The following is a 27,458-nucleotide window of genomic DNA, read 5'->3' as shown; positions in this document are numbered from 1 at the left end:
GAGCCCTTACAACACACTCATAAGAGCCCCCACCCCCTCTTTTCTGCCCCCCCTTTTACCACGCCCCCTGTACCCACCATCTTTTCCCTGATGGGGTGCTCCCCTCCCCCCCCCTTTAGCCGGCTCCGCCTCAAACCCGTGTGAGCCCGCTCTCACCAGGAACATAGCCCCCTAGTTCACTGGTCACCCACGCAGCAGCCCCCCCTGGCTACGTGGGCCTTAGCCCCTTTTTCCCTCTTCCCCCCCCCCCCCCCCCCCCCAAATTCCCCTACAACAAACTGTGGGCTCGGGTTACCCGCCACAGGAAAATTTGGTCCACCAGACCAATTTTTTCCCCCCACTGCGGCCATCTATCCTCTCCGGCCTATCTCTCTTTCCAGCCCCTCCTGAATAGTGTGGTTAAAAAGGTCCATACCGATGTCAGATAAATGCACCCCATCTTCACAAAAGAACCCCGCCTCCCCACCCCACGCCCACATATGCCTTATCCAAAAACCCCCTTCCCACCCGATCCATCTCCCCATTTGTTTATTCAACTTCTTCACCCCACTCTTCCACACTTGTTCCTCGGCATTTCGTAACCGGACGATGATGTCGGACCATCCCAACCTCACCGCTGGCCAACGGATCCAGATCTGAGCCAAGTCTTCTTAATGCAAGCCAACAGCTGACGACAGGTCCTCTTGCCAATGTCATTACCCCCCAAATGCACCAGCAACAAGTCCGGCACCCCCAGCAGATCAATACGCTGTGCCACAAACGGTAGGAACTCGTCCCATTCCATACCGCGACGGCTAAACCAGCCACACTCCATCCCAGTCTGTCCAGCTCCAAATTCTCCCCGTGTGGCCTCTTCATAGCCCGTCGTTGCGCTCGGTGCACAAAGGAATGGCCCATGATCCAGGCACATTTCAATCCTCTTCTCCACCCCTGTCCTACTGAAAAAGAAACATAACATCACTTCCGAACATCAACTGCACCAAACCCGTTTTTTTGTTTTTTTTTTTATATCATACCGTCCCCTTCCCCCGCCCCTCCCCCCGTCCGCACATACCTCAGATAAGCCGTAGACGCCCACCGCCCAATCCGTTGAATACCTGCCCCCGATATTCCCGCTTCCGCAGCCGACGTTGCCGCTCCTATCCTAAAAGAATGCGAACTGAACCCCCTCGGATCCCTCCCCGCTTTTGCCAACCCTAACCTCCTAACCTGTGTAAATTGAAATTTCGTTAATGCCGCCCCTGACTGGTGCACCAGGAATGCACCTGCCACCCGAGGACGCATCTGGACGTAATGCAAGGCCGTACGAACTGGACATACCACCTCGCACTCCGCCGGGACAAACCGGATTGTCACTCCCCTACCCGACTGGTCTGTCTTAGACCTGGGAAGAAACAAAACTACTTCCTCCTGACTGATCCATACCCCGTCCGCTCTGATTCCCCCGAAGTCCCTGCCCCTACCCTCCCCTGCAGCTACCAGCTCGCTAACCCGGAAAGCTCCGAAGAAAGCCCACGAAAACGCCACCCGAAACAACGCTAGCTCAAATCCCGACCAACAAACCCCTGCTAGTCCCTCTCCCAACCTCCGCAAGTCCGCGTAACGCAAAGGCAACTCGAATCCTGCACTTTCCCCCGCTCCCTATGCCAGCCCCCCCAAGACCTTCCGCACCCTGAAGCTGCCCATAGGGTTGTCCCACCCTCGCACCTTGCAGAAGAACGCAAAACCAGACAAATTAGCCCGAGTACCCGTCCAAGATGCACCGCTTGCCTTCGCCTCTACCACATAATCCACTATCGCCTCCTCCGGCACCGCACCCCCTGACCACCCCCAACCCCTCAGAAATGCTCCCACTACCCCCCACCCTCTCGTGTACGCAGCCCAGGTGCTCGGCGCTACCGACGCCCTGATGAGCACCCATTCTTCATCCCTCGCCGTCCAAGGTCGAGCCCTCTCGCGAAGATCGCCTCCTGCTCCATCATCTGCTAACACAAAACGCACACACCTTACCACCCCTTCCCCTCACCCTCCCCCCCCACCCCCTACCACTATAGCGGGTATGAGAGCACTCCTTCGATTCCTTTTTTATCTTTCGGATTATTTTTTTTAAATTAGTTATTATTATTTATTTATTTATTTATTTTTCCTACTGACTTACTTACCCTCCCTCTCCCCCGCCTTCCCTCCCCCTTGCTGACACCTCAAACTGGGATGACTCCCGCCACACGAGCTGCACGCATGCCTGAATTTGCAGTCCGGGAACAAGCACTTGGCCCTTGTTAAAACGCCAACACACATCCCCCCTGCCCACTCTCGCCGCCCCTTTTCCCTCTTTTCCCCTTTCCTCCCCCAGCGGCGGACCCCCGCTCCGCTCCCCTCCTCCCTCCCCTCCCGTATTCCCCTCGAAGCTGCTCTCCTTATGTCCACTGCCCATCTGCCCCCCAGCTCTGCCCCCGCCTTTGTTTGTCATTTGTGTCAACCACAAATGAATATCTTGTGTACCCCAGGACATGTACCTATTGCCCTCCATCTTTTCCCTGAACTTTTCGTCATAATTAAGCCGCGCCCAGGATACTGTCCCCGTACGCCAGCAGTGCTCCGTGCTGCTCTGGCCTATAGTGCCCCACCACGCTGGCCAATCTAAGAAAACCCCGCACCCAATTTACAATATTCTTAGGCACCCTCGCACTCCCCTCCCCTTTCTTCTTCTTCTTCTTGCTCCCCTTGCTTTTCTTCTTCCCGCCGCCTCTGCGTCCCTCCAACAGGCTAAAGATATTGACATACTTACACCTTTTAATGCGTTTCCTGATTTTCCCTGGCACTCCTTCCCATAACTCGGTTAGCGAGGCGAGCGCCGGGTGCCCCATATCCTGCGCAGGCCCCAAGGCCCCCCCCCCCCCTCGCACGCCGCCTTCCGCTGGAATCCGACGACGATGAATCCGTTGAGCTACTGTCCGTGACGCTCGTCAGACTGCCCCGCCTGCGCCTCTTGCTCCTAACCTCCCCCTCCTCCCCTCCCTGCCCCCCGTCTAGTTTACCTTCCACAGGTCCCCAAATTCTGGAGATCGCTGCGTCGCTTCTCGCTCTTTCCCCGCTTCCACCTGCGGCGACGGTGACAGGCTCTCGCCATCTCTCCGCTCGCCTACTATCCTCCTGGTCCTCCGACCTCCGAGGTCCTCCAGCACGTGCGTCTGCATGCCGGGACAAACTCTCACCTGCATCAGCATACCCCGCCACCTCCCGCTCGTCCCTGCTACTCTGCTCCTCCGAGCAGAGCCTCCCCCCCCCCCCCCGTCCCCCTCCCACTTAGGCCCTGGGCATCACCGTGCTCTCCGCCCCCTCCGATCCAACCGCCCCAAGCATAGCCCGAATCCCCCGCCACCCCTCTCCCGGCTCCGGAGCCCCCCCAGCCCCCGCATGCCCGGTCGTCCACCCCCCTGTAGACCCGCCGCCCGGCTGCCTCCCCCTCCCTACCCCCTTTGGTTCCCCTCTTACCCCCCCGCCTACCCCCCCCCCCCCGTAGTACCTTCAATATCTTAGCTCTACCCCGATGCGACTCACCCTGCTCCTCACGCTCTCGCTCCGCACGTGCTTCCCGCCTCCTGCTGATCACCATGTCTTTTTCCGCTTCCTTCTCCCTCGCCCCCTGCCTCCGACCGGTCCATCCGCTCCCTCCTCCGCTGTCTCCAACCGCTCCACCGTCTCCTCCGGCCACTCTCTGGTCGCGCGGCTCCTCCTCGGCTGCTGCCTGTCAGGGTGGCCCCCCCGCCACGCACTGGAGCTGTCCCCCGCTGGCCGTATGACGTCACCGCCGCCGTCCGCTCCTCTTGCTCGCGCCCCGCCGCTCGTCCGAGATCGTCCGCCCGACTTCTCGCCGCCGCCCGGTCTGCACGGCCCAAGTCCTTCCTGCCACTATCCTCTCGCACGGCACGTGCCTCCGCTGGAAGCGCCCGCTCGCTGCCACTGCTAACGCTGCCGCCGTCCCCCGATGCCATCGACGCGAGCTCTGCCTTCGGCCCACTCTCACCCGAGCTCGCAAGCATCAAGCATTTCACCGTGTCCGGTGCCCCTAACGCTCCCGCTGCCCCCGGCGGGAAGGCGCTCCCGCCCCCGGAGTAGGGCCCCGCCCGGCCTCGTGTTCCCGGCCCTACCCTGCCTTGACTCCTAGGCAAGCATTTTCTCTTGCCCACTCTCCGCATCCTGCCCCGAGTAAGTACACTGTTATAATGCTTACGTGTGCAGAAGTCTAATTACTTTCCTTTAATTTCTCCACCCCCGCCACTCACTCTCCCTCACCTCTCGCTCCGAGCACAAGTTTTCGATGCTTTCCCTCGCTCTCCCTCTCAGCAACTGACGACTCCTCTCCAGCTCATTTGCTTCCAGCCTATCCGTTCCCAGTATTCAAAATTGGTAACCCCTCCCCTTCTGCCTTGTCTCCTGTTCCACCGCCTTCTCGTACCTCCTATCCTCCTTTCTCCTCCCCCCTTCCTCGGCTCGCACGCTTTCCCCTCTGTTACCCTCACAGCGTCTAATGGACGCCGCTCCTTTATCTGGCTTGTGGTTTCCAGTTCAGTTTTTGTCCGCATGTGTGTGAGAGAGAGAGAGAGTAAGAGAGAAAACATGTGTGTGTGTGTGTATGTGTTAGTGAGTGAGAGAAACACAGAGGTAGCATGTCTGTGTGTGAGAGAGAGGTACAGAGAAAGTGTGTGTGTGTATGTGTGTGTGTGTGTGTGTGTGTGTGTGTGTCTCACATGCACCCTCTGCCTCTCACCAAGCAGGTATATGTGTGTATGAGAGAGAGGGAGCATATTGTGCGTGTGTGCGTGCATTCGTGCCCCCAGTCTACAACAATCTTAGGACGACAGATACGGAGAGCGGGGGATTTTAAAAATCCTTATTAGTTTGAATTATTGGGTGTTATTTGATGTGTCTGAAGTTTTGAAACATTTTATCGATGTTTAGAAAATTTTAAAATGATATATTGAGGGGCACCAAAGAAGTATCCACCCTGGGTGCCAAATACTTTGGGTACGCCTCTGCCTGGATCCCCTCCCCCCCCCCGCTCCATTCCCAGCCAAAAGATGAGAAAATGTGTGGTGCTGGAACCCTTTCTCCTCTCACCCATCCTTCCGATGTTACATTAAAACATTTCTGTCCCGGCCCCTTTCCTTCTCCAGATCTTCCACTCCCCATCCCCACCCGCCCAACCCATCCGCATCCTCCCCCAAGATCCTCAGGCTTAAGCTAGGAACAGTGCCGGATGCTGGGCATTGCAGTAAGGCTCTGTCACCTGCTGACTTGGGTTTGGGAGGGATTCTGGTGGGCCAGAGATTGGGCCTGGAGCCACTGGCTTTCTAAATATGTGCGGTGGGGAGGGGGATGGGGGACAGGATTAAGAAGGTTACACCGGCAGGGTGGGCAGGAGGGTAGGTGATCCCGCCACCACATATTTTCTCACATAATTTTACTGGATAGGATGGGGGATCTCATGTTAACTTTTAAATATTTAACCAAGTGGGCCTAACTTATCTGATTAAAGCACTGACTGGGGCGGGAGATTCAAAATTCAGGGCTTGTTCAACAGTTAAGTGATGTAGCATCTCTCTTCACGTGTTTTTCATTGGCTAATAAATATACTACATTCATAGTTCCATGTCTTTCCCATATAGGTAGCTGGGGGATCTTATGAAATGTGCTGATATCGTTTGTATTGTGCTACTTGTCATAGGTCGGAGGAGTGAGCCCTGGAGCTCCACGGCACGGTGCAGAATCATGAGGCAGAGATGTGGATAGGCAGGCAAGGCTGAGGCAGGCATCCAGAAGCAGTAGACAAACAAGGATCAGGACAGGCAGCAGATGAAAGCCTCTGCGGGTCTTGGGATTACCATCGTATTGAGGTGGCAGAGGTAGGCAAAGTGAAGGAGTAGACAGAGATGGGGTAGGGGCAGCAATCAGTTGTAGCGACGTTGAGGGGGCATAGCCATTGCTAGGACCGACTGCAGTGCATTTAGCTGCAAAGAAATGTCTTGCAGGCCCCCAATAATGTAATTTTTTTAGTTGTTGTTGGACTATCTGAGAGGTCCCACAAAAAGCCTGGCAGGGGAACATCAGATGGTTCCATGGCCTGAGCAAACTGTCACTGGCTTGGAAGAGTGGAGCCCGGGACCGCTGACTGACAAGGCCAAGGCATGGTGTAGACTTGTAGTCTGGCAAGCAAGGTCAAAGTAGGCGGAGTCCATTCAGAAACAGGAGAGAAACAAGGATCAGGGCATGTGTAGCAGATAGAAGCAAAGTCAGAAACCAGGCCGGGTCTCAAATGGTAGTTGGAATCAGGAAGAGCAGATGCAAAGGAATAAAAAAATTAGAACCTGTTGCTCAGGCATCTTCCCAGAGGAGTGAGCTTCTTTTTTGAGTTAGAGCAGTGTCGATGTCGCCAGTCCGTGCTACAGGAAATCCTGGGCCCTGGGCCTGTAAAGCTGGTGAGTTGCTAGGGGCCATTACTCAGAGGAGCAGGAGGCAGTAGAGGAGCAGGACACCGGAAGCCATGCTGGGAGGCCCCGGCAGCAGCAGGACACAGTGCTAGTCACAGTGCGGCACCCGATGGTCAGCAGGTGCCTTGCAGGATTTTGTGTCATTTTCTCCTCTTTGAGTTTGTTGGAGGTTTACTTCTTATTCGTTTTTGTTTCAGGTTAGATGATTGCTTGGAAGCTATAACTGAAGCAGCAAGGGACTATTTCCTTCATTGATTCATCTTCCAGTGTTAGTGGTTGTAAGTCTTTTAGCTCTAAGTTGTACCCACGCCATGGTTCTCCTCTATTTGCATTGCAGTTGGTTTTCCCTGGGTATTTTGAAAGAGTATGCAGTTTTCTTGAAGATCATTTTGGGATCGTAGCCCTTTTGTTTGAAGGATTCACTTATAATTTTGAGGGATTTATGTTACTGTCTTTTGGGTCAGAGTGAATACAGTGGTACCATATAGCTTGGCTGTGTATAAGGGATTTTGGAGCTGTGAAGGTAATTGCATCTGTCAACTGGTTTTCAGTATACAGATGTTTGTAACTCTCCATTGTTGATTGAGACTGTAGTATCTAAAACGTTAACTCTTTAAAAAAAAAAAAAAAAGTCCAGTTTGAGTCTGTTCATGAGAGGAATGCATGAAGCAGGTTGCAAAAAGGCCTAAGGTACTCATCTCCCTCAATCCAGTTCATGAAGACATCATCAATGTACTGTACTGGTAATTTCTGAAAGGTCTGATGTGTCAGTCACTCAAGAATATCTTTTGCAATTCTGTCATAAAAAGGTTAGCATACAGGGGTGCCATCCTAGAGCCCAGTATTTTAAAGCTGGATTGTAATACCGTACTTGTACATATTAAATAGAAAACATATTGAAAGTGATACATGGAAAAGACATGAGCTGTTTGTCTTTAGCGGTTTAATATTTACCAATATTGTGATTTGAATTTATGGATGAGTTGTTAATATCTGGGTGATTGGAGTTAGGGAAGAAATGTAGCCTAGCGGATTGAGGTTTGGCCTGTACTGCAGAAAAATTTCATGGACGACTCAGGTGAAAACAAAGCATTTGGCTTTTCCAATTAACTAGTTTGCTGCCTACTCTGCTTTTAGATGTTATCTTTTCATAGGCAATTGCATCATTTTAAGTTTTCCTGATGTTGTATTGTTATGGTTTTATCGGACCGCTGTAGTGTTTGAGTTTTACTAATAAATGTTTTGTGAAAAAAAAATGTTGTAAATTGAGAACACAAATACATATATATTAAAACATGCCAACAACTGAAAATATTAATAAAAGAAAATGGTCTGTATTGTAATTTGGCAAACAGAGTGTACTGCACGCTACAGTTCTCTGTAAAATTACCAAATATGACATAGATGGAATCCACCCTCTAGTGGTCAAAAAGATATCTTTAAGTTATATGAATATCTAAATCATGTATTTTACCTTCCAAACGGATTTGTAAGGCACTTTACTAAGTGAAGACAATTTTTAAGAGAACGTTTGTTCCATGTGCAGTACAATGACAAAACTCTTTCTAGAAGTTGGAATACAATCCCATTTCTATTACTTTAAATATTCATTGTTCCTCCACTGTTATTGAAGTTGTTAAGAGCAGCCTGCCAATGCAAAAACTGAACTACCACAGACTGCAACGGTCAAGATGAATCTTTCAAGAGCTGATGACAGACATTAGTAAGGTGTTGTCCATCCAAGTCAGCTCCTGGGAAAAAAAATCACCTTTCCTCCTACATTTTTACTCAACAGTTAGTGAGTGAGTGGGGAAAAAAGTAAGTTTGAATGGTAAGATGTGTCAGGTGCCAAAAAGAAATACCCAGGTTTTTTTTTTTTCTATGAATGGACTTTTATCACTATAGTTCTGTTTTAAGCTCCTTCCCTGGTTTTCCAGGGATGAGTGAGTGTCATCAGTCTGAGATGAATGACAATGTACTGAGCATTTTTCCCAAAGACACAAAATAGGAAAACCCTTTACTACCTCAGAACCTTAATCGTAAAAACAGCCACAACGTCTAGTTTTTGTGCACACCAATTATAGTGTACCTAAATTAGCCAATATTTCACCCACTGGTATCTTTTTTAAGTTCACGGTGTCATAAATAGATTTACAATAAAAAATAAATAAATAGTATTCAAAGCATGCAAAAATCCCCTCAAGTTTTACTATGTAGCAAATATTCACATCTGATTCCACTCCAAAATGAAAAAGAGTTGTCAAATCTCATATTTTCATATCCGCCAGCACATGCACAGCATAGTGATCACTTAACAGACGTCCTAATGGACAAACAATTATGCATCCCAAGATCATCATACTTAATGACTATGGGAATTGTAATTGGCTGTTTGTAGAATAATTGTTATGGCAATGTGAATTAGAAAGGTGCTTAACAGTTTAGATATTTAGCTATTGAGATTTCATTTCATTTATGGATGCCACAATTCATTGCAGTGGTTTTCCCCACAAACATTGAAACCAGAGATTTGTCTTGTGTACTTTTACATTCTGCAACGCCTTCCTTCACTTTAAACTTGCTAGCATTTTCAACTCCAAAGTTAGACTGCATTTGCCTTAGTGTGCCTGTCAGTTATAGTACACCTGCTGTTAACAAGCAATGGTTGATAGTTATATTATCATACACTAAAATGTCCCATTGTGTTTCACTTCAGGTTATCATGGCTTGTATTGTGAAGAAGAATACAATGAATGCCTGTCTACACCCTGTCAGAATGCTGCCACCTGCAAAGACTTGGCCAATGGCTATGAGTGTGTATGTCTTGCTGAATATGAGGGTAAGGCGCTCGGGTGATTTACTGTCCATACGTGATGCATATAGTCTTACAAAGACAATAATGAAAGCCCATTCCATTGATAAATAGCATTTTACCAGTGGAAAATAGGGCTTTTGTTAGTGCCTACCCTCAGTGGGGGAAGAATTTTCCAAATTTTCTACAGTGCAGGTAACATTTCTTGCATTGCCGCATTGTATAGAAGTGTTCACAGGGATAGAAGATGGAAATCGCACATAAGGGTCCATTTTCAGCTGCCGTGTGGCTCGGCTACTTAGCCGGATAACTCAGTCTGTCTAACTAGCAGGGTTTATTCAGCAGGGTATATTCAGTTGGGCTACTGAATATACCTGGCTGTCTTAAAGATAGCCAGATAAGTTTATTCGGCTATCTTTAGGACAGATCTGTGGCCCAATAATTTATCCAGCTAACACCGATACTCCCTGGAACGCCTCCCACCCTCCCTCGCTGAATATGCCTATTTTGCTAATTAGATGGATAACTTTTAAGTTATTTGTCTAAATGGCTTTTGAATATCAATCTCCTAACTATGCATGTTTTACTCTAAAAACAGTTACCTGCAGACGAAGCAGGCACAGATTTCTGTGGGTATTTTTTGAGGGAGGCCAATAATCAAATCAAAAGAACATGCATAGTTTTACTTTCAATGTTGGTGCAAACCCTGGGATAAAAACTACCCCATGGAGTTGTACCAACACGAATAGTTTGATTATTGCCCTCAACTCAAGTCGTGCTTGGCAGCCCGCAATCCCATCCCACAGGTCGACGTTCTTAACTCCAGTCTCGACCCGATGCCAGGAATCCTCCTTACCCAGGATGACCCCCAGGACGAAGACACAGCTGACAGCCGCACCTGACCAGGCCCGACGCCATGCCAGAGAAACAAGCCGCTGGCTCCACCAGGATTGCTCCTAGGTATGTGCACACCTAAACCTGCACTGATTTAAAGGATGTGTGGCAGGAAATCAGCCATGGCGCCTCCAGATAACATCAGGACCACCAGGAGATAAAAGGCTTCTCACAGCAATGCCTCCTTGCCTCGGAAATAGGTCAACTCCGTTTGGAGCAGGGGTCCTGGCCCTTGGCAGTCTGGTTTATCTTTAGTCTTTTCTTCTTCTGGTCGGTCCCCTCTTCTCCCCTCTTCTCCCCTCTTCTCCTGTCTTCAGTGTTTTGTCCTGCTCTAGTGGCTCCTCGTCCCCCCTTCTTCATCTCCTTTGGACTGGATTCCTGGCATTTGACTTCAGTTGGACCTCCACTCTGCTTGACCTCCACCTGCCTCTGACCACTATCTGCTTCCACTTCTGATTGTACTCTGCCTGCCCTGACCATTGCCTGGACCACAACACAGCTAGAACACTACTTGCCTCTGATCACAGCCTGAACCTGACCCTGGCAATTACTGCCTGCCCTGACCTCTGCTTGTCTGACTTCGCTTCCTTCTTCATGCTGGCCTGCAAAAACTTCATTTCAACAGACCTTAATCTCCACAGAGGCCCACACCTAAGACCAGCCAGCCCTGGCACCTGAGGGCTCACCATAAGGGGAACATGAGCTGGTATTGGCGAAGCTCCATCTGGGCCTCTTCTTCAGCCAACTCTGCCTGCCGACAGTGAGAACTTGCAAGGCTCCTCCCTGCAGGTTACAACAGTACCCCCTCGGCCTAAGGGTCCAGATCTGTAACAAACTGCCGAGGCCATGGACCTGGTGGCGGCCACTGCCCTTCAGGCTATTCTGGGCTTGGCACACAAAATCCAGGAACAACAGCGCTTCCTCGAGGTCTTGGCAGCCTCCATGGAACGTCTCAATGCCCAACTAGAATCCACGGTGGTCCCAGCTACACCGATGCTGCCCATGGTGGTTCCCTTGCCCCAGCAGCTATAAGTCGTCCCTCAATTCCTTTGCTTGCTCCTCCCCGGTACACTAGTGATCTGGAACATTGTTGGAGGTTTCTAAATCAGTACTACATGCACTTCTCTCTTCAACCAGCACTGTTCCTAGAGGACTTTATCAAGACTACGTTCATTCTCAACCGTCTCGATGGCAAGGCCCTGGAATTGGGCCTCTCTGCTCTGGGAATGAGCTGACCCAATCCTCCAAGATCGCCAACAATTTTTCGCTGCCTTCAAAACTGTGTTTGATCACTCTGGCTGCCAAATACATCAAGCACAGATTTTCTCCACCTGTGCCAGGGGAACTGGCCCCTAATCGGATTACTCAATAGAGTTATGGACCCTAGCTACTGAACTCAATTGAAGGGAGGATTGCCTACACCCCATCTTCCTCGAAGGTCTTTCATCCCAAATAAAGGATGAGCTGGCAACTCGTGATCTCCCGGGGGTCATTGGAAGGTCTGATTGACTTGGCCGGCAGAATAGATCGCTGATTCCAGGAGCAGGCCAGGGAGCTCCGGTTGCCCCAAAGAGACATTACATCAGCTCTACGCCTGCTATGACCACCATCTCCACCCAGCTTGCACCCGCCTCCTGAGGCTCGTACGAGGAATCCATGCAGCTTAGGCAAGGATACCTCTCTCTGGAGAAACGAATTTGGCGTCGCCAGTCTTGGCTATGCCTCTTCTATGGTGTCTTGGGGCATCATATAGCCAGTATCCAATCAGACTGGAAACTTCAGTGCCTAGGGTCCAGTGGGGGCCTGACCCTAGGTTTCACAACTCCAGCTTTTCAACTGTCCCTTCCCATAACAATCTCCATAGGTGATCAGAGTTTCTCCACCCTGGCTCTTGTGGACTCCAGTGCCAGCAGGAATTTTCTAATAAAGGCCTTGATGGACCACCTCCAGATACCAATCATGCTTCAGGATGTTACATTAATAAATCCATGGAGACCCAATACCGGTAGGATGACCCTCACCCCAACTACAGTCACATTAGGGACTGGCACTCCACATAGAGCACATTGCATTCCATGTTCTAGACAAATCCATTCACCCCATGATCCTGGGGCTCCCCTGGCTCCAACACTATTCGCCTCAGTTTGATTGGACTTCCTTGCAGCTTTCCAAGTGGGCCCCAACTGTCACATTTCAGGCTTAAAGATGGTTGGAAATTCCCAATGTCTTCCTGTGGCAGTCACCTTGCTAGGCGTCCCTCCACAGTATGCCGAATTCACCAATGTCTTCTCTAAGAAAAAGGCTGAGTCTCTACCTCCTCACAGGGAATACAATTGTGCAAGCGAGCTGTTATGTGGTGCAAAACCCCCTCACAGCAGGGTATACCTGCTGTCACTCCCAGAAACAAAGGCAATGTCTGAGTACATCCAACAAAACCTCATGAGGGATTTCTCTGCTGCTCTACCTCTTCAGCCAGCATTGGCTTCTTTGTTCCCAAGAAGGACGGGTCACTTTGCTCCTGTATTGACTCCTGGGGCTTAAAGGCAATCACCAAAAGGAATCATTATCCCCTGCCTTTAATATCAGAACTATTCGATTGTCTGCATGAAGCGAAGATATTCCCCAGGCTGGACTTCCGGGGGGCCTGCAGTCTAATCCAAATAGAAAACAGCGTTCAATATGTGAAATGGGCATTGTTTGTGTTCCAGAAAATGAACACAATTTTCAGCCATCTCCTTCATGCCTGTGTTGTGGTGTACTTTAACAACATCTTCATTTTTTCCAGGTATCTCACTTCTCGTAATCAGGCTGTTCGATAAGTACTGTAGCGTCTCCTGGACAACCAGTTATATGCCAAACTGGAGAAGCGCCTTTTTGAAAAAGAGAGCCTTCCCTTCCTAGGATACATTGCCTCCAGTAAGGGCTTCAGCATGGACCTGTGAATTAAGGATTGGCCCCAACCAAATGAGTTATGGGCACTTCATAGATTTCTAGGCTTCGCCAACTATTACAGATATTTTATCACTGCGTATTCCAAGATCATCTCTCCTCTCATCAGCCTCAGGTGAAAAGGGGCTAATATCAAGTTCTGGTCACCTGAAGCCATAATGGCTTTTTAGGACCTGAAGGACTCCTTTCTGTGGAAACCATATCTCCAGCACCTGGACCCCATACGCCCCTTCATCGTTGAAGTGGATGCCTCCTCCATGTGAGTAGGGGCCGTCTTGCGTCAGCATTCTTCTTTGGCATTTGCTAACCCATATTCTTTTTTTTCGAAGAAATTCTCTCCAGCTGAAAGCAATTATGGAATTGGTGATAAAGAACACTTGGAAGTTAGCTTTGGAAGAATGATGCCAGTGGCTAGAGGGTGCACAACACCACATAACCATATTCATAAAAATCTGGAGTATCTCCATGGGGCACAATGCTTAAACACTCTGGTCCCTATTTTTTGCCCATTTCAATTTCAAGTTGAGATATCAGTCTGCACTTAAGAATGCCTGGGCAGATGCACTTTCCCGCTTCTTCCAGACAGAGGACAGCGAAGTACCTCCCAAGCACATCATTGACCTGGCTAGGATCCTCCTGGCCCCTTTCATGACTGTCCCATCAAGGAAGATGGTTGTTCCATGCAGACTCAGAGAAAAGGTACTAAGATGGTCCCATGACTCCCACGTTGTAGGTCACCCTGCCGGGCTTGGACTCTTGCCCTTCTACAACAGTATTATTGGTTGTCACAGATGCAACAAGAACGTTCAAGCTTTCATGGATTCTTGTCCCATATACGCACAGCAGAAACCCTTGTCAGGATGACCTTGGGGGCTGTTACAGCCATTGCCAGCCCCCAAGGAACCCTGAACCCATTTGTCCACAGATTTCATAGGGGACCTCCATCTCTGTAATGACTACACTATTATTTGGGTTGTAATCGACCGTTTCTCAAATATGGCTCACTTGACTCCACTTCCTGGACTTCCTTTGGAGCCCAAGTTGGTCTGCCTATTTACGTGTCATGTGTTCTGCTTGCATTGTCTCAGATGGAGGAACTCAATTCATGGCCAGATATTGGCACTTGTTGTGTCAGAAGTTTGGCATTTCCCTGGACTAAACGACAGCATACCTTCCCCAGGGAAATTGGCAATCTGAACAGACCAACTATATCCTCAAAATATTTTTGAGAGCGTATGCTAATAAACCGCACCTTGAATACTGTGTACAATTCTGGTCGCCGCATCTCAAAAAAGATATAATTGCGATGGAGAAGGTACAGAGAAGGGCTACCAAAATGATAAGGGGAATGGAACAACTCCCCTATGAGGAAAGACTAAAGAGGTTAGGACTTTTCAGCTTGGAGAAGAGACGACTGAAGGGGGATATGATAGAGGTGTTTAAAATCATGAGAGGTCTAGAACGGGTAGATGTGAATCGGTTATTTACTCTTTCGGATAGTAGAAAGACTAGGGGGCACTCCATGAAGTTAGCATGGGGCACATTTAAAACTAATCGGAGAAAGTTCTTTTTTACTTAACGCACAATTAAACTCTGGAATTTGTTGCCAGAGAATGTGGTTCGTGCAGTTAGTATAGCTGTGTTTAAAAAAGGATTGGATAAGTTCTTGGAGGAGAAGTCCATTACCTGCTATTAAGTTCACTTAGAGAATAGCCACTGCCATTAGCAATGGTTACATGGAATAGACTTAGTTTTTGGGTACTTGCCAGGTTCTTATGGCCTGGATTGGCCACTGTTGGAAACAGGATGCTGGGCTTGATGGACCCTTGGTCTGACCCAGTATGGCATTTTCTTATGTTCTTATGTTCTTAACAACATAACTGGGTGTCTCTTCTACCTTGGGCAGAGTTTTTTCACAACTTGCACCCCTGCACAACCATGGGCTCCACACCCTTCTATATAGTCTATGGAAGAAAATGGCTACCCCCTCTATCTCTTTCTTTAACTGTCCCTTCGCCAGCGACCCAGTTGTCTACCCAGGAGCTCCAAGATCTTTGGAGCTGTACTCATGAGATACTCCAAAGGGCAGCTCAAAAGGCCAAGAGGTTCACCGACATTCACCATAGGCTCGCTCCACAGTTTAAACCTGGTGAAAAGATATGGCTGAGTACATGCCACATCGGACTCCATGAAACTCACCCCTTAGTACATTGGACAACACAACTTTGCTGGACAGGCTAGATGGACCATTTGGTCCTTTCCTGCCATCACTTCTTTGTTTCTATGTAACAGTCATCTGTAACAGAAAACACTATAAAATGAGGGGAATATATTCACTCTAAAAGAGATTCTTTAAGGTATGCTAGAGACTTAACTTTATTAGCTTTTGAGGCAAAGATAAAGGATGCTTTTATTTGTTTTGCACTTATGATTGATTGTTTCTTTAGGTCTGAATGTAAATTATGCATGTTAATTACATATAAAATTGCATACCGATCTTTGGATAATGGAACATAAGAAATGTAATTAAGCAAGCAGACCTATCATTATGAGCTGTTGAGGATGTGAACCCTTAGGCCGAGGGGAGTTGGCGCATCCCACAGGGAGGAGCTGGCTGAAGCAGAGGCCCAACTGGAGCTTCGTCAATACGAGCCCACGTTTTCCTTAGGATGCCGTGGCCACCTGCTCTTAGGTACGGGCCTCTGTGGAGATGAAGATCTGTGAAATGAAGTCATTGCAAGCCAGCACAAAGAAGGAAGTGGTCGGACAAGCAGCAGTCAGGATTGGCAGCTTCGCCAGGGTCAGGTTCAGGCTGTGGTCAGAGGCAAGCAGCGTTCAGGCAGTATCATGGTCCAGGCAATGATCAGAGTGGGTGGAGTACAATTAGAAGTGGAAGCAGGCAGTGGCCAGAAACAGGCAGAGGTCAAGCAGCATTGAGGTCCAACAGACGTCAAAAGCCAGGAGTCCAATCCAAAGGAGATGAAGAGGGAACAAGGAATCACAGGAGCAGGACAAGACACTGAAGACAGGAGAAGAGGGGCCTGACCACGAAGACTAGAAGACTGAAGTCAAATCTGACTGCCAGGGGCCAGGGCTAGGACACAGGAGCTCAGGAAGACATACAGCCGAGGCAGGAAGTGAGGAAGGAACCAGGAATCATGAACCCAGAGGCAAGCATTATTCCAAATGGAGTCAATCTATTGCCGAGGCAAGGAGGCTTTGCTGTGAGAAGCCTTATATACGCAGGCGGTCCTGACATCTTCGCAAGGTGCCGTGGCTGATTTCCCGCTGCAGGCCCTTTAAATCAGTTCAGGTCAGGCGCACACATGCCAAGGGACAGCCCTGCTAGAGTCAGTGGCTTCTTTCTCCAGAGGGGCATCGGGCCTGGTCAGGCACGGCGGTCGGCCACATCTTCGTCCTAGGGGTCAGCCTGGGTGAGGAGGATTCCTGGCATTGGGTCAAGGCTGGCGTTAAGAACAACAATGGGACCGCGGGCCACGAAGTGCAATAGTTCCCCCTCTGTTAAACCCCTTTCCTGAGGGTCTTGGTTTCTTGGGATGTGTGGCATGGAAGTACTTTAAAAGATTGGTGTCCAAGATGTTAGCAATGGTTTGCAAGTAAATTTGCACATCTACAAAAGGGGTGGTCCAGGGCTGTTTCCAGGCAGGGCCAACTTTTATATATAATTTGCTATTTTAGAACCTGCCAAAGTAACGTACATAAGTGTATATTTAACCTGCTATGTGAGAATAAATGTATTACCAATACCGACTGAGTGAAAGGTATGGGTAAACTGGGGGGATCTCAGGCTGAAGAACCAGGAGGGTCTTGATGACCTCGAGATAGACTGGGCAGGCTGGAGGACTAATTGGTAAAGCTGTAAATTTCCTTCACATGAATAAGTTACAAAATCTGAGGACTTATGTACATAAAATCTAACAAGTGCTAAGGAAAATATGCATGTGAAATGGCCATGCGTAAATATTTAAGATTAGAAGCACAAATACATGTAGATAGCAGATTTGTGCCACTTATCAGATACATTTTGATTTATTTGAATAAACTGTGGCTTTGCTGCCACTTATCCAGATGTCTCAATAAGTGCTATGTAGCCAACTAAGTAAGATAGCTGGAAGTTAGCATGTGGTACATTTAAAACTAATCGGAGAAAGTTCTTTTTTACTCAACGCACAATTAAACTCTGGAATTTGTTGCCAGAGGATGTGGTTAGTGCAGTTAGTATAGCTGTGTTTAAAAAAGGATTGGATAAGTTCTTGGAGGAGAAGTCCATTACCTGCTATTAATTAAGTTGACCTAGAAAATAGCCAATGCTATTACTAGCAACGGTAACATGAAATAGACTTAGTTTTGGGGTACTTGCCAAGTTCTTATGGCCTGGATTGGCCTCTGTTGGAAACAGGATGCTGAGCTTGATGGACCCTTGGTCTGACCCAGTATGGCATGTTCTTATGTTCTTATAAGTCTCAAAATGCTACTTATTCAGCTATCTTAATTATCCAGCGGTTTTTAGACTTATCCAGCTATCTTACTTAGGCCTAGATTTATCAAACTGCACTAAATATCTCCTCTCCCTCTCCCTCCCCTCTTCCCTCTCCCCTCATCTCAAGCCCTTCCTCCACTCTCCTCCCACATCTCAGGCCCTTCCCCAGCTTAAAAATCGCAAATTGCGTTATGGGCATATCGCATAACATCGCACAGCTAAACGCAATTGAAAAAGGTGTAGTTGTTTTCGGCGTTAAAACTGTGCGATATCATGCGTTAAGGCTTCGCAAATTGCAAAGCTAGCCCACTTTTACAGAATTCCCGCCCCCGACTCCTCCCCAATCCCTCCCCTTTTAAAAATGTGCATCACACCATTCGTTATGGTGCCTTTCGCATGCATTATGGTGTTTTTGCATGCGTTAAGGTGTTTGATAAATGACCCTGTTAGCAGGATAAGTCTTTAAAAGTGCTACTTAGCCAATTAAGTAGCACTTTTTTGAGACTTAGGGGGTTATTTTCTAACCCTATCACACGCAATAGATAGATCGGGGCGGAGTCGGGGCGGCGTTGGCACTGGAAGAGGAGGAGTCAGGGCAGACGCTGCAGAAACTTCACTGGCGGCGATAAGGTAAGACCCCCTTATCGCTGCCAGTAGTGCGCCCAATAGCTCCAACTTTCATGATGGTGCTATTGGGTGCGAAAGCCGGCAGCGACAACACCGCGATGGTGAGATCACTGCCGGCTTTTGCAGGCCCACCCCCGTTACCGCCGAATTCAGAGAGCTGCTGAAAATTCAGGCCTTAGCCAGATAAATTGGAACTTATCTGGTTATGTTGAAAAATGCATTCCCACATATCTTTTACATCCACACAAATGTTGTAGGGTAGATTTACATGTATTTTACATCGTGCGCACACTTCATGAAATACATGTATATGAGCACACATGTCCTTATACACTTGTATAATAGTACCCGTGTGCATGTTTTAAAATGATCCTCTTTGGGGGCAATAATATAAGCTTTTTACATAATGTACTTGCACGTACTTTTTACATAACGTACTTGCACTTCTACCCACATGAAGAAAGGAGCAAGGAAGGGTTGTGGGAATAAATGTATGCACAGAGATTTCATTTTAAAATGTGTACAAGAACTTTCATGTGCATTCTTTGCATCTGCTTGCCTGCAGGTGTAAGGTACACAGGTACTTCTGTTCCTGCATTGTGCATGCCGCTTGCATTTTCACAGGGAAACTCGGTGAGGAATTCCTCTTTTAGCTCCAATAATTTTTTATTGGCATGAAACAGCATGACTCAGGATGCATGTTTTCTGATGCAATCCCAAGTAGACACAGCAAATATGTTCTGTGGTTACAAAATCTCCATGTGACTCCACAAGGAGCATGAAACTTACCCTTCTCTTGATCAGTTATCATCGCAACAGAGAGCTTCGTGAATTCGGATACGATGTTTTCTAACAAAAATGAGTAAAAGCAACGCCAAACCCTTTCTTCCACTTAGGAGCACAATACAAGCGCAGCTGTGGAACTTGTAGAAACTGACAGATACGTTCCACCATCATGAACTGTGGCTTCAGAAAAACAATTACAGTTGGAAATCTGCATTTCAAATTAACTAAGTTAAAAAAGCAATCTTGTGAGAGTTTATTCAGAAGGATAATATTCTACAGTTAAATAGTGAATACCTGAATAAACATTCTTTCATGTTCACAGAGACCTCTCCTACAGCCATTCAACAGAAACTGCTTTCATTAGATAATTTAATTGCCCTGTTTACTAAGGAATTTTTCCCAGTTCTGCTTATGCAAAAATCCATGGAGATAACTGTGCTGTCTAACAGTTTGAATTCGCAGTTCTCTTGCTCCAGCAAGCTAGATGAAATGTTTTAAGTGCTAAGGATGGTTAGGAACTGATCCTGCTACACAGGTGGAAAATAAGAGGAGCAGTTGCATTGCTAGATTTACCACACAGCTCTACAACTACATACAACTACTTTGTGGTTGTGGTTATGTTTTTTCTGCTATTCTGTTCATTGACCTCATCTAAACAGAAAATGCTAATTGCGTGAACATATGAGGTGATTTTAGGGGTACCAAGGTTGGGGGGGGGGAGAGGGGTAGCGAGAGGACAGTTTTCAAAGTTTAAAAATTCCAGATTCTACCCTCTGGACTTCCGCTTCCCTATGTGCTTTTGAAATCCAAGCATAGAGTGTGCATGTGTATAATTTTATGCACATAACAGGTCACCCAGTTTTCTAAAAGGCCATTTCTGCAGGTAAAACACTACTTTACTTGCAGGTATCCCTTTCTAAATTACCCTCTTAAGGATTTGAAGTTATTTACCTATAGACTTTATATCAATTTGCAAAGGGAAAGTACACATATACACTTTGTCTTTGAAAATTATCCCATCAAAACTGCTCACACACTCCTGCTAATGTGTGCGTGTCGTTTTATAAAGGAACAATACATGCATGGTTTCGAAAATGCAAAAGGTAAGCATCCTGGCCCCGGGGAACACCTCTGCTCACTGTGGATAAAAGCACGTGCATACAGACCCTATGTAGGTACTTTTACCCGCAGAGCGGACAGGCACTTTTATAAAAGATCATTTACATTGGTAAAACACTGTTTTACCTATAGAAATAGTCTTGAAAATTACCCTCCCCTGAGGCAATTTTCAAAATTGTGCCAACAGATGCAAAGTCTATCCGTACTTTTACCCGTGGATTTTGAATTCGTTCTCAAAGGAAAGTACACCTATACTTTCCCTTTGAAAATTGCCTAAGGAGAAAGTACCTGCAGAGATTTACCAGTTTTGAATAAAAAGCTGGTGTATGCTGATTCAGATTTCTGTTTCTGTTCAGATTTCAAATATTTAAATTTTGATTTTTTTTTTACATTTAATTATCAGACTTTAAATATTAAATTTTTATTTATTGTTTCTTTTTTAATTGTTATTGATTTGTATTTATTTTTAATTTGGGGAGGAAAAAGATGGATAGTTGTCTGCTTGTAGATTCTTCTCTCCTGGGCGATATCTGAGTTCAAAGTCGAAGCGAGAGAAGAAGTGTGACCAATGGGCTTGCCTGGCATTGAGGCGCTGGGCCTGCTTCAGGTGCTTGAGGTTCTTGTGGTCGGTGTAGACAACGTATCGGTGTTGCGCTCCCTTGAGCCAGGTGTTGCGGTCCCGGTCGCTAGGCTAGCGACCGGGTCCTTACCTCTCCACCGACTCCTCTGGGTCTGCCGCGATCCGCTACTCCTGGGGCCTACCCGGCCGCGTGGCAGCAGCTCTCCCCACGTGGAAACGCCGCCGAAGGCCGAGCCTGACTCCTCCCCCTGCCAGGGAACGCACGCGCGCGCGAGGAGATGGCTCTTAAAGGTCCAGCACCCGGAAGTGCTGAACCGCCCCGTTCCTGATGTCAGACGCCGGCTAGCTATTTAAACCGGCGTCTGACTCTCCTACCTTGCCTTTGCAACGAGGTCGCTCTCCTGAGTACTTAGTTGCTTCCAGCTTTGGTTCCTGCTTGTTCCAGCCGTGCCTTGCTTTCAGCTCCGGTTCCTGCTTGTTCCAGTCGTGCCTTGCTTCCAGCTCTGGTTCCTGCTTGTTCCAGCCGTGCCTTGCTTCCAGCTCTGGTTCCTGCTTGTTCTAGCCGTGCCTTGCTTTCAGCTCTGGTTCCTGCTTGTTCCAGCCGTGCCTTGCTTCCAGCTCTGGTTCCTGCTTGTTCCAGCCGTGCCTTGCTTCCAGCTCCGGTTCTGCTTGTTCCAGCCGTGCCTTGCTTCCAGCTCTGGTTCCTGCTTGTTCCAGCCGTGCCTTGCTTCCAGCTCTGGTTCCTGCTTGTTCCAGCCGTGCCTTGCTTCCAGCTCTGGTTCCTGCTTGTTTCAGCTGTGCCTTGATTCCAGTTCCGGTTCCAGGTTTACCTTGTCTTCAGCCAGCCACGACCTACGGACTTCCTCACGATTCTCCTTGTCTTCAGCCAGCCACGACCTACGGACTTCCTCACGATTCTCCTTGTCTTCAGCCAGCCACGACCTACGGACTTCCTCACGATTCTCCTTGTCTTCAGCCTGCCACGACCAACGGACTTCTTCACAATTCTCCTATCTTCAGCAGCTTCGACCTACAGACTCCACCAGATCTCCTAAGTCCTAGCGACCCGGATCCCTACGGGCTCCTCCTGGGGGGATCTCGAGTTTCCAGGGTGAAGACTTCGTCGACTCGCTGCAGCTTGAGTCCGCCTCCCGGCTCCTTAACAACCAATAGACTTTGTCTCTATTCAGCCGGCCCAAGGGTTCACTGATTACTCTCTCCATAACACCAGTAACGCCACTCTTCCAGGGCTAACTTGATGGCAAGCAACTCGTGATCACCGACTCCGTAGTTCTTTCAGTGGGAGAGAACTTGTGTGAATAAAATGAGCATGGATGGTTTGCCCTTGGGAGAGCACTGGCTGAAGACGGCGCCAACTCCCACCGAGGAGGCATCTACCTCAACAAAGAACTTTCAGTTGGGGTCCAGGTGTTGTAGACACAGTCTTTTAAGGAAGGCCTCTTCGAGTGTCTGAAAGGCCGACATGGCCTCTGGAGTCCAGTTCTTGGGATCCTCGCCCTTCTTGGTGAGGGCTGTGAGGCGCGCCACAATGACAGAGTAGTGGGCAATGAACTGGCAGTAGTAGTTAGCAAACCCCAGGAAGCATTGGAGCGCACATAGGCCAGAGGCCAATTTTGGATGGACTGAAGCTTGTCTGGATCCATCGCAAAGCCGTCCCTAGACACTATATAGCCAAGGAAGGGAAGGCTTGGCTTTTCAAAAATGCATTTGTCCAGTTTGACGTATAGGTAATGATCCCGGAGACGTTGAAGAACCTGGCGTACATCCTCGTGGTGTGTCTGCAGGACCTGAGAGTAGATCAGGATGTCATCCAGATAGACTAGCACTTTGGAGTAGAGCAGGTTCCGGAATATTTCATTCATCATTCGTTGGAAGACAGCCAGGGCATTGCACAGGCCGAAGGGCATTGCACAGGCCGAAGGGCATTACGAGATACTCATAATGCCCATCTCGATTATTGAAGGTGGTCTTCCAGACAACCGTGGGCCGGATCCAGACCAGGTTGTAGGTGCCCTGTAAGTTGAATTTGGAGAAGATGGTGGCCCCTTGCAGATGATCGAAGAGCTCATTGATGAGGGGTTGCGGATATTTGTCTTTGTGGGTGATGGCGTTAAGACCCCTGTAATCGATACAGGGGCGCAGGGATCCGTCTTTCTTTGTCACGAAGAAAAAACCCGCCCTTGCAGGTGACGAGAAGGACCTGATGAACCCTTTCTCCAGGTTCTCTTTGATGTAATCGGACATTGCCTAGGTCTCAGGAATGGAAAGTGGATATACCTGACCCCGAGGGGGTGAGGTCCTGGGCAGGAGTTTGATGGCACAGTCGAATTTCCGCAAGGGTGGTAGGATGTCGGCCTTTTGTTTGGAGAAGACGTCGGCGTAGTCAGAGTAAGGTATCCCAGGGGTTGCAGTGGCCAAGGAGAGAGAATGGGAACCCTCCACAGGAATGACAGGCTGCAAACAGGATTCCCGGCAATGAGGGCCCCACTCTGAAAGCTGCAAGGTGACCCAGTTGAATTGGGGAGAGTGGCACGCCCAGGACTACTGGGTGGATGGACTTTTCCAGAATGTAAAACTAAGTCTCTTCACGGTGAAGGGCGCCAATCTGCAGTTGGACCCGGGTGATCCTCCCTGGCAGAGGATCCCCGGGTATGGAGGCAATGGATAGCGGTACCTCGAGTGTCCTGATGGGGATTTACAGGTGATGCGCCAGATTTTCCCTAAGGAAGTTTCCGCCAGCTCCAGAATCGACCAGGGCTAGCGTAGGAGAGGAGCGGGGACCACAAGAGAGCTTGGCCGGAAGTGACAGCTGAAGGGCCGGATTAGCTGCGCCTAGGGTCAGGGCCCCTGCTGGTTCTAGGCTGGGGAGTTTCCCTGACAGACTGGGCATTTGGTCACATGATGCCCCTCGGCTCCGCAATATAGACAGAGCCACGACTGTCTCCTGCGAAGGCGCTCTTCGGGGGATAACTTGCCTTGGCCCAGCTGCATGGGCTCTTCGGAAGTCCGAGGTTTAGAAGCCCCTGGCAGGGATCCTTCTCTGGTGAGGCCTGGCGGGGATGTTTCAGAAAGAGGCCGATGGGTGGGCCGCAGCTCATGGCTGCATTCTTGTGCCCGGCGATCAGTACGACCGGCTAGGTCGATCTGCCCCTCCAGGGAGTCGGGCAACTTGCGGGAGGCAGGTTCATCTTTTAGTGGGGCAGATAGCCCATCCAGAAAGATGGGGCAAAGGCAGTCCTCTTGCCAAGCCAGCTCGGAGGCCAGTATACGGAACTCTATCACGTAGTCGCGGAGAGGTCGTTGGCTCTGGCGGAGATGCAGAAGATCGTAGCTGGCATTCACGGTCCTCCCCACGGTTTCCCAGAATTCAACGATGAAGGCAAGGCAGGTCTTGGAGGAGGGCATCAGAGCGCTCCCAGAGTGGTGAGGCCCAAGATAGGGCCCTGCCCTCGAGTCATGAGAGGATAAATGTAGTCTTTGTCATGGCGTCTGGGAAAGAGGCGGCTTGGAGCGTGAAGCGCATGTAGCATTGGTTAATGAACCCTCTGTACTGTGCGGGGTCGCTGTTGAAGCGAGGCGGGGCTTGGAGTGAAAGATGAGACCTCAGAGGAGATAGCTGCACCAGGAGGCTGGGAGCCGAGAATGGCACAGCAGGACCATGACCGGCATCGAGACGAGCATTGAGCCGCTCAATGGAAGATGCCAGAGCATCAAGGTACTGCTGTTGATGCTGGATCTTGAGCGCCAGACCTGGAATGGGCCTGTAAGGCAGATGCCTCAGCCGGGTCCATGGCCTTGGCAACCTGTAGCATCCGTGGACCCTTGGCCCGAGGTGGTGTTGGACCCCCACAGGTCCCCACCGTCGGGTGGCAAGGCTGGATGGGAAGCAGAGGCCAGCTGGAGCTTTGCCACTACCAGCCCGTGTTCCCCGCAGGTTGAGCCCTTGGTTACTGGGACTGGCTGGTCTTAGGTGGGCCTCTGAGTTGATGATCCCAGGGAAGAAGGTGAGAGAGCACCATGGCAACCAGGAGAGAGAGGCCGGAGGCTTGACGCCAAGGGTGGTACTGATCCAGTCCAGTAGGCCAGACTAGGTGGAGAGCATAGCCGGGTTGGGTCCAGGAGATCAGAGGCAGGCAGCAGCAAGTGAGGTCGGGTCCAGTCCAAGGTTAAAAACAGGCAGTAGGAAGAGGAGAACTGGAACAGCAACTACAGGAACTCAAGCAAGTGAGAGCGAGGAGACCCGTTGCTAAGGCTCTGAGAGTCAGAGCTTGCCTTATATACACGAGACATGCGACGTCATCACTAGGGGCCACGGGAAAGTTTCCCATCACGGCCCCTTTAAATCTGGGTCAGCGGTGCGCGCCCGTGCCTAGGAGCCAGGACTGCATGAGTCGGCGCGGCATCCCTCCACTGCAGAGGAGCTGAGGGGCTGGCCGGAGTCAAGCCGGAAAGTGGCAGGGCTGCGACGTGATCCAGCAGGCACCACCGGGATGAGAAGGATCAAGGCCCGAGCCAGACGCTGAGAGGTGAGGACGGGCCTTTTGAGACCTGGAATTGGAACAGAAAAATTTCACAGACTTTAGGTGGGTTTAGAGAATACATCCCCCTGATCTGTCCAGACAGCGGAAATGTTTTTTGAGTAGACCAAAGGTTCTCTCAATTGCACCCCTGATCTTCCAGTGTGCCCTGTTGTAGCACACCTCAGCTGTGGTCTGTGGGGTATCTATCAGAATCATGAGCAAGCTTTTGCCTCTGTCACCTATAGAGGATAAGGCATAGAAAATCTGGGTTAGATAGATATACTTTTGGGTTTGGGAGAGGGTCAGTACACAGAATAGGATCTGAGCAGTCCTTCAGGACCAGTGCTCTTGCAGTCAACCTTTATATGTGGGATACAATATGAAGAGGTTATTTGGTATGTGGTAGAAGTGATAGGTGCCTTCTTACCTAGAAGTCAGCCTGCAGTGATTTGTCCTTCCTGGAAGTGGTCATGAATTCTTGATTGTGAGAGAATATAGGCATCATGAGTGGATCCTGGAAACCTGGACAGGACATCCAGGATGATGCCCTTGGCGTCGCAGACCACCTGCAAACTGTATTGAGGGAGTAGAAACCCTTGTGGTTGCTGTAGGTGGCCTCATCTCCTCCTGGTGTCCTTATGGGAAGGTGTTTGCAATCAATAGCCCCCAAGATGGGGGAAAATGCAAATTGATAGAAATCAGTCATTATTTGATGTTTTGGTGTCTTCTCAGAGAGAAGAATATATAATGTTGCATTTTCCTGAACAGAGCTTCCAGGACCTGATCTATACACAAAGAGGAGGCCAACTGACTGATTCCTGATGTCATTCGTAGAGATAGCTGGAAGGTGCTTGTAGCAAAAATGGCCAAGGTGGTAGTGACCTTGATATGTACTGGCAAGGTTATTTTGGGTGGTTGGTTGCTGGTCGTGCTCTTAACTGCTGGCACAGGAACAGTATATGGTTTTCTTATTGAACCTGAATCTGCACATGACTTGCTCCTCAGACAGATCTAGATACTGTGTCCTAGTCCTGTAAATTCTCTGTTAGGGGTACCTCCTCCTCATCCTCCTCCACTCTATTTCCCCTTTCAGCCATATTGACCTGCATACCCATGCAGCTAATGTAGTCATATTGAAAAGGAACTTTCCAAGAATGACTAATCCACTCAGTATGCAGCTACAACACACTTTCCTAGCTCCCTTTCTTACTGTTCCTGGATCTCCCCTATCTATTCCTCTAACCACCAGTCTATACCTGTATATCCCAGTAACCAACAGATATGACCCATTTTATCCCAGATTCTCTTATTGCAACCCCTGTGGTATGACCTTGGGATGAGCCAGGCTCTCCCACTGACCCCCATAGGTCCCAATCTGTCCCTGTTACACTCCCTCCCATTTCTGTGTCCATTCAACCAGAGAGACCAGCCCGGCAAAGGGAAATGCACTATTGATAAAGAAAGCACAATCTTGTATAAATGGACAATAGCAAATGTGCGTGTATATTTGCAGCCAAATGCACTTCTGCACAAGCGTGCATCAAAATGCTCGCATACACCTTTATACACACGCATATTGCCACTTTAAAAAAATATCCTTGTGTGCCCATGGGTCACACATGCGCCTATGTGCCCCATTTTGCATGATTAATGTTGCGCTTGCAGTGGACCCTTGTCCTGGAGCAGTGGAGAACGGCTCCCTGGTAGAGACCAGGAAGCACCTGCCCCCAGGGGGCGGAGCACAGGAGGAGACAGAGGCTAGGATGAACTTCACGACTGGAAGCCTGCGGTCCTCCCAGGTGAAGCCTGTAGGGACCCGGGCCGCTTGGACTTAGGTGGGCCTCGCAGGGTCTCCCAGAGAGGTAGTAGAGAGGCGTGTCTACAAGCAGCAAGGGAGCACGGTCGGTCACTAGGTTGTAGGTCTGCAGAACCAAGGAAGGCCAGTACAGCGTAGGCGATGACAAGGCAAGGGACAAAGCCAGAATCAGGAGACATGGTCAATGGCAGCCGGGGTCAGAGTCCGAGGATCAGTCCGAGGAGTAGTGAATGAAGCAGGGTCAGGTTCCAGAGGTCAGACAAGATCATAAGGCAGGCAGAGGTCAGGATCCATGCAGTGAGCAGAATGGTCAAGGACAGGCCGAGGTCAGTACCAGAGAGA

At 49.1% G+C, this 27,458-nt stretch overlaps 1 protein-coding gene across 1 annotated transcript in view; it reads left to right on the top strand.

Annotated features, from left to right (window-relative positions):
• DNER (delta/notch like EGF repeat containing) overlaps positions 1-27,458 on the top strand; it is a 653,505-nt gene that overhangs the window by 572,707 nt on the left and 53,340 nt on the right. Inside the window, exon 9 of the mRNA XM_029616218.1 lies at positions 9,208-9,330. Coding sequence (XP_029472078.1) covers positions 9,208-9,330 — 123 coding nt within the window. The remainder of the gene's footprint in view (positions 1-9,207; positions 9,331-27,458) is intronic.

This window comes from Rhinatrema bivittatum, chromosome 9 (assembly GCF_901001135.1).
Source record: "Rhinatrema bivittatum chromosome 9, aRhiBiv1.1, whole genome shotgun sequence".
NCBI lineage: Eukaryota > Metazoa > Chordata > Amphibia > Gymnophiona > Rhinatrematidae > Rhinatrema > Rhinatrema bivittatum.
Note: the sequence above shows the minus strand (reverse complement) of the source record. Positions and strands in the feature narration are given on the sequence as shown.